Source organism: Vipera berus (assembly GCF_964194415.1).
Source record: "Vipera berus genome assembly, chromosome: 4".
Lineage (NCBI taxonomy): Eukaryota > Metazoa > Chordata > Lepidosauria > Squamata > Viperidae > Vipera > Vipera berus.
In genome coordinates, this window is record NC_138206.1 from 55,053,600 (window position 1) to 55,069,397 (window position 15,798).

Sequence of the window (15,798 nt, forward strand, 5' to 3'; positions counted from 1 at the left end):
GGCTCTGCTTCTCTTTCCGTGGGGGTGCTGCATCTCTCCGTTCAAGTAGAAAAACTCTATAAACTACCCTCCACACCCCGCAACCACCACCCCCCAAAACAAAAATAAAGTGAAATGACGTGGAGAGAAGAATCCAATCAAAGAGGCGGGGGATTCTTTAAAAAGTTATTTCAACCCTTCCCTTCTGATGCGCTCAGAGCTGTGAACAGGGGATTTGGCAGCCCGATCCTACCTAAACCAATTCAGAGTCATAAGAAAGGGTAACCGTCAAACTTAAACCGCATTTTCCTAAAGATTGCCCCGAGTTGATAAATTCAGAAGGGGGGAAATTCAGTTCACTCCAGGGGCACTTTCTGAGAGGGGGGGAAAAAAGTCACCCCAGGCTGCTGGAGAAATGCATCCCAACGTGGTCTTATCCCAAGGCAAACCACCCTAAATTGTATGTCTTGCGGGGGGGGGGGGAGGGAGGGGAGGGGAGGGGGGACGGGACTTCCTTAAGCACATTTACTTTACACTAGAGCAGGGGTAGGCAACCTCGGCTCTTTTATGACTCATGGACTTCAACTCCCAGAATTCCTAAGCCAGCTCAGGAATTCTGGGAGTTGAAGTCCAAGAGTCATAAAAGAGCCGAGGTTGCCTACCCCTGCACGAGAGAAATCCCACCGAATCTCTGCTTACATATTGGACCGGGCCCACACTCCGAACGAAGCGAACGCGTCATTCTGGTTGTGGCGATGGCATTCGACGTTTCCTTGGGCCTGGAACCCTCCCCTCGTTGGTACCCCGAAAAGAAGGCGGCCTGCCTGGGGGGGGGCTGATAACGGCTTCTGAGGTCACCCGCTTTCCTGGCAAACCGACCGTTCGCCTCGCAAGGCGTCGAAGGGACCAGGCAGGCAAGGCCTCCGCGCCTCCCTGGCACGAGGGCTCCAAATCCCGCCTTCCTCTGAAAAGCCAGGCCTGGGCTCGACTTCAGCAAAAAAAACAACCCAACCCCGGTTCGGGCCGCGCCAGGAGAGCGCGCGAAGTCAACGGAGCTCTCCGCGGGGAAAGGCACTCCAAGTGCAAGAAAGGCGGCCGGAAAGCTGGGGAGGAGGAGGAGGGGGGGCGAAAGAGGGATGTCAGGGTCGTCTCAGGAATTGCCAGTTTGGCTCCCCGGGAAGTTGTGGCCGAAAGAAAAGGCGCGACTGAGACGGGCCCGGGAGCCCCTCCCTTCTTTCTCTTTCCTTCTCCTCCCTCCCCTTCTCCCCCTCCTCCGGCTGGAGCCTCTGGCGGGCGGGGTGGCGGGTGGGGGCTCCCGCTACGGCTGCTACCTTTGGAGGAGACACACGTCACGCGAGGCGCCTTCCCCTCCCCTCCCCTCCCCTCCCGTCTCTTCCAACCTGCCGCGGGGAAGGAGCTGAGGTGCTGGCAGCCACTTGGTAGCTTCTTAGCCAGCCCGCCAGCGGGGGAGGAGCTGCTCTGGCGGGGAATCGCTCGAACCGGGCTCTTCGACCGCCCCAGACCGGGAACTGGAGACCGAGCCGGAGGAGGGGCGGGGTGGGGTGGGGGCAGAGAAGGGCTTTGGCTGCCGGACCCCTCCTCCCTTGAGCTGGGCGGCTGACTAGAAGCGGCTCCTGGGCGAATCCCGCCGTTGCCTCGGACGGCGCAGTGGAAGGGAATCGCTCGGCATCCCCCGTGGGGGAGCGGAGAGAGCCGCGGCCTTCGGAACGGGAGCGGCTGGGGCGTCAATCAGTTTGCCCCGAAAGGGTCCAAAATAAACACGGCAAGCCGCCACTTGTGCAGGGAGGGAGGCAGAGCACAGCCAGCTGGCCAATTTTCGAAGCAGACGAGCTCCCTTATTTGTGTCTGTCTGTCTGTGTGTGTGTGCGTGTATGTGTGTGTGGTGGCTAGGAGCACTGCACGGGATTTGAGCTTCTGTGCTTCGAATTCTCAGTTTGGCTTCGGATCCGGTTCCGGATTCAGATCTGAAGTCGGTGCGGGGGGGCAGGGAAGAGGCTCCAGGGCGACCCCCCACCCCCTATTCCTTTCCCCGTTGACAGCCACAGGCTTTTCTTGGATGGAAACTGAGCTTGGAGAAGAGTAGGCGGGAGAGACAGACGAAGGCGAGGAGGAGGGTCCGCGACATCCGAGGCTCCCGCCGACCCACTGCCCGGACAGCCGAATTCAGAGCTGCTGCTTCGCGATTAGGAGACCCGCAAGCTAAGCCGGCACCGCCGCTCCGGACCGGCCCCTCCATCCCTCCCTCAATTGCGCGCCCGTCGGCTGGTTGGTTGGCTGGCTCTCCGCGGACCCGAGTCAAAGTCCACACACGCCCGTCAGCTCTCCGCCGTCGCCTCCGCCCGGGGCTCTAGTATGCCAGCGACGCCCCGGCCGTCGCCCTGCCGGAGCCGCGATGAAGGAGAAGTCCAAGAACGCCGCCAAGACGCGGCGGGAAAAGGAGAACGGCGAATTCTACGAGCTGGCCAAGCTGCTGCCTCTGCCCTCGGCCATCACCTCCCAGCTGGACAAGGCGTCCGTCATCCGCCTCACCACAAGCTACCTGAAAATGAGAGCCGTCTTCCCGGAAGGTAAGTCGCCCTCCAGGGGGTCCCCCCCCCCACACACACACACCGGTGTCCGGAATGAAGCTGGTCGACCTGCAGGGAAGTGGCGCCCCCCCCCCATGCGCACACACTTGAGATGGGCAGGCTAATCGGAGGGGCAAAGCGGTCCTGTGGGGCTCAGAGCGACTCTTCGGACGGCGGCTCTCCTCCGCTCGTCCGGCCGACCCTTTCATACGGGCGGCGCGGGCCAGAGAACGAATCGGGGCGATGGGAATTCAGCCTCCGAAAGGGTTCGGAAGATCGACGGATCCCATCAACAGCCCGACAATTCGCCGCTCTCAGAGGGAGCCCGGCGGGTACCAAAGTGCGGCTTCGCTGGGAGGCGGGGTGGGGGAGGGGTCTAAATTTGCCTGCGGTCTGGAAACTTTTTAAGTTGAGACACAAGAAAGCTCCGATTTGCCATCGCGGTCCGCGCCGTTCCTTTGACCTTCGTAGGCTACTACTTATTTTTGGAAAAAGAGTCTCAGGGGCAGGTTAATTCAACGCGTCCGCCTTTCAAGTAAGCATTTCTGATATCCGATGGAGGAGAATGGAAGCTATCCTCTCCGCGGACGGTAGCCCCGGATCCACTTATTTAACCGGTGCATTTAGCATTGTCCGCGGTTTTCAAAAATCAGAGGAATCTAGTGGGGTAATTTCCTTCGGCTTCAAGACCGCGCGAAACGTGTTTAAACATTAGTTAGGGTTACGGGAACCACACACGATCTTTCCGAAAAAGACATAGGTGTGGGTAAAGGTTGTGAACGCCTCCTTGCTGAAAACACTCTTAGGCCCGCGTGTCGTGTAGATGTGGCGGAGGATTAGAATCAGTAATGTCTTTTGAAGTATGAAGAACGTAACAAAATATCTCCCTTGCAATATGCAGGATATTTCCTCTGCATTCCCATGAGGGTAAGTAGGGAAAAGAGGTGGCAAAGGATTAACGTAGCCCCGGAGGCGTGTAAAATGTCTGAAGAAAGAAAGGCTAATTTTTGCAATAGCTGTGAGGGCTCAGCTTCATCCCACCCCCGCCCCAAGTAACAATTGTACGCGCCAGGCTCAAGAGGGAGGGAAAAAAAGCAAAGGAAGGAAAACTTCCAAAATGATTGAGACCAGTGTTCATAAAAGTTCCTGACAGCTAGCTAAATTTTAAAATATGACTTAACCTACCTAACATTTCGCTGGTATACCCTGTCTGAATAACATTGCATGAGATCCTCAAAATGCAAGTCAATTCTACGAAGCTTTCCCTTTTCTAGGATTTATAGAGCCGAACAGGACAAGGAAACAGAGAAAGGAACAGCCAAGTGCCTTACAGTTTTACTTGGGCGTAAACAAGATTTCATAAAACTTATTCCGGATTGCACGATTGCAGCCTCATTTCCTCCAAATCGTGTAGTTAACTATATGGAGCATAGAACAGGCAAATATAAATGATGGCACATTGCTGCTAAGTAAAAAATACCGGGGATCTAATTGCCACATAAATTATTTGATTACTTTTCCTTGAAACCAAATCGCCTCTGTAGTTTAGATCCAAAGGTAGCTTACATTGGGAATAGAAACGTCAAATGTAAAGATGTGTAGGGCACGTTTGGTTTGAATTCTGTCACTGAAATTTGGTTTTAATATTAGCGTATGTATGAATTTGTGTGTAGATAATCCAAGGGCCAGTGTGAAAATCTATTGGAAAAAGCAAGCAGATTAACCCTATCCATTTATTTAATGTCTGTTTCTTTATTCTGAAGAAATTTACAAAGGCAAGGGCTTAGACAAGTGAACACACAATTATAGGTGCCCTGCCGTGCACAGTCTGCAAAAGGAACTCGGATTTGCTAAAATTCGGGCCGCAAAATCCGTTACCTAAAGCCAACTGCGAGCGGGGATATTATTCCACATAAAAGTATTTGAAAGTAGGACAACTCTACTCGCACTTCATCCAAACTCCGGCACGGGGTCTTTGCAGGAAAGCCATGGCTGTTTTTTTTCTGGGCAGCTGCCTTCAGCCATTCTTTCCAGACAAACCAAAGCCAGGGAGTTGACGGGGCACTTGGCAGCTTTGGATGGGCGGAGGTGAATGGCGCGCACACACACACACACACACACACACAAACACACACACACAGACAGAGAGAAGGGGGGAGGGAGAAACCTCAGGGCTCCGGTCTCTCCTTAAAGCTACTTCCACAAACCCAGGACCCCTGTTCCTTACTTTACTTCGTTTTGCTTCTGCTTAGGAGAGTTTGGCCGGCACCTTTCCTCTCGGAAACAGCTTAGAGAACTTCCTCTCTTCCTAAGCAGCTTAGCTTTCTATACTTTGCCAGGATCCTCTCCCCTCCCTCACTTTTTCTCCCTCTGCGAGATATGGCCGTGCAGTCCAGGGGGGCTGATGACCCACCGCCTGCAAGAAGGGGCTGGGTTTATCTGAGTCGTCTTGTTCCGCAATTTTCTAAGATGTTTTGTCTTCCCCTGCCGCCGCCTCCCCCCCCCCCCGTGGAAAAGGGACCTTTTTTGTAGATGTTTTAAAAGAAGAGACTGCTATAGTTGTAACTATAACATTGGCCCAAGGTCACTCAGCTGGCTTGGCACCTAAACTGGGACTAGAGGTCACACTCTCTCAGTTTTCTTCTAATCAGATGCCTAAACCAATGCACCGAAAACTGGCACTCTCCACTGGCGTGTTTAAAATACATTTTAAAAAATCTCGCACAAAAGTCACCTTTGTCTTATATTTCTCTTTTCTCTAAAACAGAATGAAACCACTCCAATGTGGAAGAGATGATAACTAACCCGTTTTAATGAATACATTCTTGACACCAGCACTCTAGTTTTCATTGTGTTGATAAGAAATCTCTGTGTGTGTGTGTGTGTGTGTGTGTGTGTGTAGATGGACCCTGCCCCTCCTTGCATTTATGGGCAACCTGTGACTAAAAAGCCCGTCAAATTCTTGTCTTGTTACAGTGCACAGTACCAATGCAATCCATTTAGAGGGCAAGCTTAGTTTTGTTTCATTACTAATCCCATTGAGTTGAATGGCATTTACTCCCAACTTCATATCATAGAGGGAATTCTCTAATAAAGATCCCCTCTTGTTCCAAACTTATACATTTAAAAAGGTGGAGTAACCACAAGCCTCAATCTTTCTACTCAGAAGTGAACTGCACTGAAAAATAAGTGGGTCTTATTCCGGGGGGGGGGGGAAATGGGCCTAGGAATGTTGCCTAAATGACCCAAACCATCTGAGCTTTTTGCCTTCTTAAAATATCCTGCGGGATTCTTTAAGTCAGAGAAAGTAGCAACCAGCGCTGTAAGACCCAGGTCCCCCTTTGTAATCTGTGGGCGTCTTTCCTCAGAAGAAGTGGGGAAGGGAAAATGCTGCTTAATATGAACCAGTTGATCAAATAAAACCAGGTCTCAGTTCTATGAACTTTCTTATATATGGAGTGGAAAACAATTTCTACTGCCTGTAGGTTGGAATGGGAGAGTTCAAGGTGGGTTTCTGAGTAAAGACTTTGTGGATGTGGACACGGTTAAAATTTGGGGGCCATTTATTCATTAGTCATCTAGAGCAGTATTTCTCAACCTCCGCAGTTTTAAGCTAACAACCAGAATTCTCCCAACGCTGATATGGTGCATTTGATATTAATGTTAGCCAGGCATCAGGATGCTGAAAGAAAACCCTCCCTTATTGGTATTATATCTGCATCGTGGCTGAAAACCATTGTACCAGACAGTATTAATGTTGAATAGTCCAGGATTTTAACCACAAATCATGTTGCCTGCCGTCCGTTCAGATCACACTCTGGGGGAAGACGCAGCTTTTCATTTGGCGAATTAACACCAAAACCCTCCTTAAGCTCAACCTTCCAAATGAAATGTTTCAGTTTTGATTTGAAATCAGCTGATTCCATTACCCGCCTGTTGCTAATCCTCTGAGTTTTCCTCGCTTAATGTGAAAGAAGGAGAGGGTTTGCCATAGAAATCAATTCCAACACAACTCTCTAGCTGAATTTAGATTGGGGCCCTGGCTGCATTTTTTTTAAAAAAAATGTCTTTGCAGGTGAACATCTCTTTTTTTTGTTTGCTTTATTTTTAAAAAGCAGGAAAATACTAAAATCTTGAAAACATAAATCATGGTGTGGGGCTGTGTGTAAATTCTTGTGCATTTCCTTTTCAACCTCAGAAGAAGGAAAAAAAACTTTTGGCGACTGTAGACATTAGTAATTAGTGTGATCAGCTACATACTTCAAGTATTTGCAGGCAATTTAACCTGAAGGAGAGTCTCCTACTGTACTCTTGGCTTTAGGTTTCCCATTAGAGTTACAGTTATACATTTAAATAAATAAAATAAAATAAATAATTCCTCCAAGTATCTCTGATTACACCGAAAACTCAAAATCCAGAAATATAAGAATCTATTGGTTCACTTAGTTAGTCCAGGAGTGACTTCCTCTTAATTCTTCCACAGACTAGGAGATGCAAAATTATTATTTTTTTATGGTGAATTCTGGAACGAGCAGCTGTTAATTTAACGAAGTTGGGTTTGCCACTCTTAAGGGAAAAAAATATAAATTATTTAAATTTTAAAAGGCAGAAGAAGTGGGAGAGTTTGCATCAGGGCTTCTTAGTGAGTGGGTGTTTTTTTCCCCCTCTCCTGTTTTCAGGATGCTGGAGTTCTCCATTTGTGTATCTGCCCCAATTGTCACAATTCCTGTTCTGTTTCTTTTCCCTGGTCAAACTCAGCCTTTCCTCCATGGGAGAGACAGGTGGTTGCTACAGATGCAGCCCTGGGCAAAAGCACAAAGTCTGCCATCCCAGTTGAACTTCATGGGCCTTTCTTCCAAACAAGCAACCTTTATCAGCCAAAGGTTTTGTGAGCTTAGCTCTAGCATACAAATGGTAACAAACCCTAGCCTTCCAGTTGTACCCATCTGAGGATCAGCTCTGCAGCATCTATAGGAGAAACAGTTCCTGTGTTGACCCTGAAATCCTGACACCGAAATTTAGCAGGGCAATCTAGGGGGCACTGGAAGATTCTAGTGAGGCCCCAAAGCGTCTGTTAGCTTCACCTTCTTCTCTCTTAGATTCTTGAGCTTCTACATTTTGCCCTGACTTTTGAGACTTATGCATTACCTCAGGAAGAAAGCAGTGACTGGCATAGATCTAGGCTCAGTAACATCTGTTGCAGTGGTTTTCATATATATATATATATATATATATATATATATATATATATATATATATATATATATATATATATATATATATATATATTAAGGGACGCGGTGGCTCAGTGGGTTAGGACGCTGAGCTTGTCGATCGGAAGGTCGGCAGTTTGGCGGGTCGAATCCCGAGTGCCGCATAACAGAGTGAGCGCCTGTTACTCGTCCCAGCTTCTGCCAACCTAGCAGTTCGAAAGCACGTAAAAATGCAAGTAGAAAAATAGGGACCACTCCGGTGGGAAGGTAACAGCGTTCCGTGCGCCTTTGGCGTCTAGTCATGCCGGCCACATGACCACGGAGATGTCCTCGGACAAGCGCTGGCTCTTCGGCTTTGAAACGGAGACGAGCACCGGCCCCTAGAGTCGGAAACGACTAGCACGCATGTGCGGGGGAACCTTTACCTTTACCTATATATATATATATATATATATATATATATATATATATATATATATATATGTATATATATATATATATGTATATATATATATATATGTATATATATATAATATTAATCCCATTTATATCCCGCCCTTCTCCGAAGACTCAGGGCGGCTTACACTCTAAGCACAAATCAATGTGCTTAGCAATAGCCTTCATTCTATGTATATGCCTGCTTATTTATTAGGGCTTTCGCCCCCCCCCCAAGCGGCATTATTACAAAGTCAGCTTATTATATATTCTTTATTACTGGGACTCTTCCTCCCCCTCCCCTGCCCTTTCCCTCCCTCTTTCATTTCTCTTGTTCTCCTTGGCTGATAATTTTATTTTTCCACCACTAAACCACCAGAAAAAGGAGAGAAAGAAAACATTCTAGAACTTAACTTCTTCATCCTTGAAGGTTGTTGACACTAGAGTTAAATTGTGACTCAATGGAGCGCTGAAAATAAACTTTTAAAATAACCCCCTTCCTAATTATTAAACCAAAAGAGGCAAGCTGCTTAATGAATGACATGGAACACACTCGCAAGCCCAATACCTCTGCTGCCAAATGGATTAAAGAATGTGGAGAAATAGGAAACTTTCCTTAGGAATCTCTCTCAGCTTCCAAAGTAGCAGCTTAATGGTATCAATGATAAACCAAGAATAAGTTTAATGTGTTTCACAGAAAGAAAAAAAAAGTCTGGTGCATTTGAGTCAGCCAATTAGATTCAACAGGCTTTCCCTCTCCCTCTCTCTGTCCCCCTCCCTCTCTCACACAGACATATATATACAGATGCTACATACATATACATGAACGCGGATGCACACATGGAGAATTTATATTCCTTCAGTTAAGGGACCAAAAACTAGAAAGATGGGCACATAACTAAAACAGAATAACAAGAAATAGTCTGAATCTGCAAAGAGCAAAGCTAAGCTCCAGAAAGAGCTAAGGCTGGCAAATAATGCCCAAAATAGCACGCGCGCGCGCGCGCGCACACACACACACAAAACCAAACCCAAAAAACAAACTACCCTTACTTCAGTATTGTAAGAAATATTGTATGCAGTACTGTAAGGAATAAGAGGATAGTCAAGGAAAGACAGGTCCCCACTCATGGGAACAGATGGCAAGAAGGTAATAGGCAACAGGGAGAAAATTATGAAGCCGATTCTGCCTCTGGCTTTCCCTAAAGTACCTCACAGGATTGTGGAGAGGAAATATGGTTTCTTTCCTCTGAGAAAAGATGGGATATAAATGTATTTTGTTGTACTGGAGTTATTGATGAAGTATTGATCAAAATAAATGTGCACGCCTTCCTAAATATGAAGTAATGCAAATTACTTCCATAAAGGGTCTCAGGAGTGGAATACTGGAACGTGAGGGAGCTGTTAGGGCTGATCAAAATCCTGTCGACCAAGGGGATTTTAATGCGTGCAAGCATTCCTACATCAGATTGTTTTAGAGCAGTTTTTTTCTCATCCTCAGCAACTTTAAGATGTATGGACTTAACGCTCAGAATTCCCCAGCCACTTGACATACGCACATCTTAAAGTAGCCAAGGTTGAGAAAGGCTGTTTCAGAGCCAACTCCAGTTTGTTTAAAGTCTTTTCTTTTTACAACAATGGCACTCAGTTCAATACTTGATTACATTATATTATTATCTACAAATCCAGCATGGCCTGGATTTTACCATTATGGTTTTGATTATGTTACTAATTATGTAATTCCTTTTTAAAATCATCATTTTGAGACTGGATTAAATTAGGAAAGCCAAAATCCTACATAAGAGATTACTTCCATTAAACTCTCTTTGGACTTGTTAAAATTACAGCCTTAAAACTGCAGCCTTTTAGCCCAGTTTTATGCCATTTATCCCAGTAAATCTCTCTTAGCCTTTGAATAAGATACATAAAATTGTGCTAATAATATAAACATGTGGAAGTAATTATTACTAACGATTAATTACTTACCAATCTTTTGGACTTGCCTGTGGAAAGTGCACCTTTTATAATAAATGTGGACTAAATATTAAACAATAGTCATTTATGCCAGGGGAGGTGACTGTTAATTGGTGCATACTGAGGATGTGCAATCCTTTGCATTTCTATTTAGAAGCAAATGTTCTTTTCACTTCTGAAGGTTCAGTCTCAGCCTGAGGGCATTATGAAGAAGGCTTTTGAACAGGTGCAAATTATCACCTACCTGCTACTAGGCCACCCCTTGTAGCTTGCATTAATCTGTGAGAAGTGAAGCTGTCTTAAACTGGCTCTCTTTTTCTCTTACATGTTAAGTGCTAGTTAGAAGTGTCTAGAAGGGAGAAGAGAGAAGAGGTGGGGCAAGCCTCATTTTAATAAATATAGGAAAGATGGCTAGCATTTGAGCATTCTAGGAAAAAGGCTGGGGAAGAACTACATTTCTCCCTGCAGAATGCAGTCCTAAGGGAGCTCCATCCTCTAAGGCTTACGGCACTGGTAGGCAACCTTGGCTCTTTTATGACTCGTGGACTTCAACTCCCAGAATTCCTGAGCCAGCTGTGCGCGACCCCTTCTTTCTCTTTAGGTGGCTCTCTACCTTCCACCTGCCTATATACTGGGCAGCAGAGGAAAGGGTGGATTTTCTGAGGCGGGCTGATCTGAGATGAGCTGATCTAACCAAGAGTCCCAAGTCCTGGCTTTCCTAAGCTCGGGCTTGGGACGTTGTAAATGGAGTTGAACCCCCCCCCCCACTTCTCCTCGAAGCTTCCCAAGAACACGGGTTGGGAAATGGCGATGGAACGGTTGGCAAGGCTCCAGCCCGAGCAAATGGGAACCTCCTGGTCGGAACTGAACCGAGCCGCCGTTCGTCTGGCTGCCAAGGCAGGGCCTGTTCGTGTGGCCCGCAATTCCCGGGAGCTCCCCGGCCTGTCCTCGGCTGCCTCCCGCCACCTCCCTTCCCCCTCCCCTCCCCCTCCTCAAGGGAGAGGCTGGAATTCAGCAAGGCTCGCCAAGCTGCCGTTCTGGAGCTGCCGTTGCTTTCTATCCGCCTCTTCGAAAGGAGACCGGCAATTAGCCTTAAAGGGGGATTGGGTTGGGGTGGGATTAAATCTGGCTTCAGGTTGGCGAATGGCGTATATTCTCGCCTCGATGGATCGGCCGAATAAATTCAGTCTACGAGTCCCTCGGGTATTAGGAGGAGCTCTGCGGGGAAATGATTAAATGCCGCTCGAAAAAAGTTTAAACGGCTTTGGTTCCGCCCGCCCGCTTTCCTATTTGCACTTTTTATTCCGCCGTTTTCCTTTCAGACCTTTCCAGAGGCAAGAACTGACATTCGTGCAGTCCCTTGAATTCCCGCTGACAGAAAAACCCGACTCGTTCTTTTTTTATAAAAGGCGTTCAGTGCTATTACGGTAGGCGCGTCTTAATAGCTCCGAATGCGCCAGAAGTGGAGATAATGAGATAACAAAACTTATAGTTAAGGAAAGGAGGAAAGGAAGGGAAAAAATTAATCCAGATCACCTTACAATGGGAAGACTTTATTGCCTTGAAGCAGTTGCGCCTGTTTTGAACAGCAACGAAAAAGCCAGGCCGGAGAGAAATTTTTCTGGCGAAATGCTCCTTTTGTATGCGGCGTGAACATAGAAAGAAAGGTAAATGCCAAGGGAAATGGCTTCGCTTTCTGCGTGGTAGAATACTTTTCGAACTGCAGGATTTTAAGGGTCCTGCCCCATCACAGGGTCCCCGTCTGGAGCCGGAAGACTTTCTGCCCAGATTGGAGATAAAGTCGTACCTCTTCTGCGATGTATAGGACTAAATGCCAACATTGAAAGTCCTCGGACGCGCTCAGTTTGCAAACTGCTTTTTTTTTTGATTCTGCGGTTTAGGACAGCTGCGTGCCGGATTTTTTTTTTAGTTGTTGTCCCCTCGCTGTGAAAACGAAAGGAAATCTCACAATTTTCCCTCTCTGCAATGTTTATCTGGGACGAAAATCTCTCACTCTAGTTGCTGCTTAAATCTCTCACTCTAGTTGCTGCCTAAATATATATCTAGTCGTGTAACTAGAGAATTCGAACAGAGACAGAATACAGAAATACATTTTTTAAAAAATGGAATTCAACTACAATTCAAATGCAACAATTTACCCTACGTTAGATAAATTCTGATAGAAAGAAGGGGATCCGGAGACTGGATGTTTCTATGCTGAAGTTAAGGGAACTTGGAAATATACTTATTCAATCATAGTCACTCTTATCTCCGGGCAATGTATTCGTAGCCCAATTTGGCAATATGAAGAAATCACACACTCACACACACACACACGCGCCCAGAATTGACAGAAATTCCAAACTGAAAGGCTTAGGAGAAAGCTCCATAGGCTCGCTTCTGCAGAGACCGGTGGATAAAGTTGCTTTTAAGCCGCTGATTCCCTCAATTTAAATCTATTGTTTTGGGGGGCCAGGCTCTCTTGAGCTGCAGGCACTTGGCTTCACTGGTGGGATTACAACAGTGAATGTGGCTAAAGGATTTCAGCTTTAGATTTCATCCAGACTTAATGAGTCTTGCAACTCTTAAAAATCCCGCTACAATTACTGCGAAATAATATCAAAGAGAGCCAATCTAATGCCTTCTGACGTTTAGCTCTGAGAACGAATTTGTCGGCATACACAATTTTATCGAAGCAGTTGCCTACCTTTAAACAACCCATTCCATTCTCTGAATTGTTCTTGATGCAGTTGAACAGCCAGTTGACTTTTGATTTAATGCCGTAGCGAAGCAAGGTATAAAATAATGGTTTTGTAACGTTTTGAAATATTTCTCTTTCCGGAATGAGATAGTATTTTACTTCACTAGGAAAAGACACCAAGAGAAGGAATACACTTCAGATACAACTGGAGGTGTCTTGAACCACGAAGAGGAGCCACAAATCAAACTGCGGACTTTTTCTTAAGAAAACACAAATGCGGATTTGCACCTCATACTGTACGGCCAAGTTTTTCTTAAAATTCGTAGAAAAGAGTTAATTTTCTGAACTGGCAATATGCAAAGCCCAGATTACAATTATTCGAATCAAAGAAATTTATAGATTTTGGACATACTAATGAAGTTGCTCACGGGGGGGGGGAGGGGAGGGGAGAATCCTCTAAGAGATAGTAAGGCAGGTCCAATTGTTGAAAAATCTTGTTCGTTAGTAAATCGAAGTGCCCTGGAACCTTATACCCGTGCAGGATTTCTCTCCTCTCCTTCCGGCTATTTGGAAGTACTGTCCGAAGTCGACTCGATGGACAGACTTGTTTCGTTTTATCACAACTTGTTCTGATGCTAGTGTATCTCGTTTGAGACTTAAAATGTATATCTTCATTTCTATGGTTTTGCAGGAAAAATAGTTCGATATGTTTTTCAAAAGCAAGGCCTCGTAGTTCTTCCCCCCCCCCCCGCTCACCCCCACGTTTCTTTGTAGACGGTTCCCTTGTTACTAAAAGGCAGAGTAAGAGAGAGAGAGAGAAAGAGAGAGAGAGACGCAGAGTTCATGGTTCTGCATGAGCTTGTTTCATTAGGAGGCGCCGCGCAGCCCCATCTCCAGACCGCGGGTGCCTGCCATGCAGCCCCGCAAATCCCAGAGAACAAAGGCTTAGTTCCTCTGTTCTAAAGGCGGAACGGTTTAGGCAAGTCGCTTCATCTCTCCCGTCTGGATTAGCATTTTCCAAACAAAATTAGCAAAGCCGCAACCCTCACGCTCGTTAAAAAGTCTTGTAGAAGATTAACGGTTACAACGGCTGAAGCGTTTAGATTCCGCCCCCCCCCCGTTTCTCACAAAGCAGCCATTTGAAGCCAATTTATTGCTTCTAATGATTTAACACAGACTTGCTCCTCCGCAGAAGCGGGTGGTGGTGGGGGGAAACCTCTTTGGGTTACGGCTGCAAAACCATCTTAGTGGGGGGAGTTGGGGGCGGCCTGCCCGGCCTGGCCTCTGCTGAAGCGCACGGGTTGACTCCCCTTTCCGGGAACCCATGGCTCCGAGCGCAACAGGAGCGAATCTAAACCCTAAGGGCAGGGGTAGGCAACCTCGGCTCTTTTATGACTCATGGACTTCAACTCCCAGAATTCCTGAGCCAGCTGTGCTGGCTCAGGAATTCTGGGAGTTGAAGTCCATGAGTCATAAAAGAGCCGAGGTTGCCTACCCCTGCTAAGGGGGAAGCATCCCGCCGTTGGGCTTTTCCGCCGGACTGAGGGCGAGGAAAGAAATTGGGTCCCTTCCGGAGTTTCCCCACTTCGGCCCGGGAACGGCAGGAGAGCGACGGCCCGCTTTGCATGCCGGGAGAATGCGGGGGAGCCGGCGCAAGATTAGAGCGGGAGCGGCCCCGCGAGCGCGCTTCCTTCTCACTGCTAGGAGAATCCCCTTTGGCTGTTTCGAATCGCGGTCCCGTGGTCAAACTTTGTGGATTTCTCTGTTCTTGTGACGTGCACCACAACCGCCTCCTCTCCTGGCGGAATGGGTCAGGTCTTATTGCCTTGGTTTGTCTCGGACCGGGTTTATATCCCGCCCTAATCGCCGGTCTGTGGGCAGTTTGCAATCAAGAGTTTGCAATTGGCCGGTAGAATCCGGTTCCAAGGATTCTGGTTAAAATAGATAAAAGGGAATTTTCAAAATTGAAATAAAACCAAAATAAATACGAATGGAACCCACAAATTATCTTGGCATAGCTCTGGGGGAAAAAATTACCTAGCAAAAACAAAAGTTCAAGGAACAAAAGTTTAAAAGTCCAGGCTGGTTAATGGAGATAATTAAGCTTGGTGCAGCATCAAAGTGAAGGTGTGAGCAAAAAGAGAATATTGTTACTCCTTTGTGGAATTGCTAATATCAGTTAAAAGTGAATGTATTGTATTGAGGTTGTGAACCTAGGAAGTGAGATTATAAATATTTTTTTTCCCTTGTTTGTGGTAGAATTGCACTATTGTAATGACACCATTTCCCTCTTGTGATTGTGGGCCACTGGTTCTGCTTCATTGAACCAGATACTAAATCTGGCTCCAGAAAGATTTTTTCAACATACTAACAGTTCGGTGGTGTGCAATATTTTGTGTTTCAAATATAATAAATAATAAGAACGAAACAACACTAGCTGAATTATGAGAATCAAATCAGATTGCCAGACAATGGAAAAAAGATGGCTTTGTACACTGCTCAACAGAATGGTACTGAACTGCAATTCTGTTGCAGAAGCAGAACATCAGACGAGAGGAATATTATAGGCAAATATAAACTATTGAAATTAAAAAAAAGTATAGTAATTTGGGTTACTTCTCAAACCAAGCAACTGTGCAACTGTTCCAAGTGACAGCAGTGCTTTTCGTAAAGAATCAAGTGGGAAAGAGGAGACAAATAAAAAAGCCGACTTACATATAAAATGCATTTAGCCATGCTTATAACATCTGGTTGCAGTAATTCAGATAAATGCTAGATGGCAGCAGAAAGGGATCAATGATTCTAACTGTCAAATGTTGTGCCTTATGTCATGCTAGTACTATATCCAAATCAAAATTGAATAAAAGGTTCCCACTGGGAATAGGCTGTCACTGTCAAATTTGGTCAG

The 15,798-nt window shown here is 46.5% G+C and overlaps 1 protein-coding gene across 1 annotated transcript in view; it reads left to right on the forward strand.

The window, feature by feature from the left end:
• Positions 1–2,392: 2,392 nt before the first annotated feature.
• SIM2 (SIM bHLH transcription factor 2) overlaps positions 2,393–15,798 on the forward strand; it is a gene marked incomplete at both ends in the record, with an annotated part of 38,257 nt that continues 24,851 nt past the window's right edge. The window contains one exon of the mRNA XM_081326268.1: positions 2,393–2,567. Within this exon, the coding sequence (XP_081182394.1) occupies positions 2,393–2,567 (175 nt within the window). The remainder of the gene's footprint in view (positions 2,568–15,798) is intronic.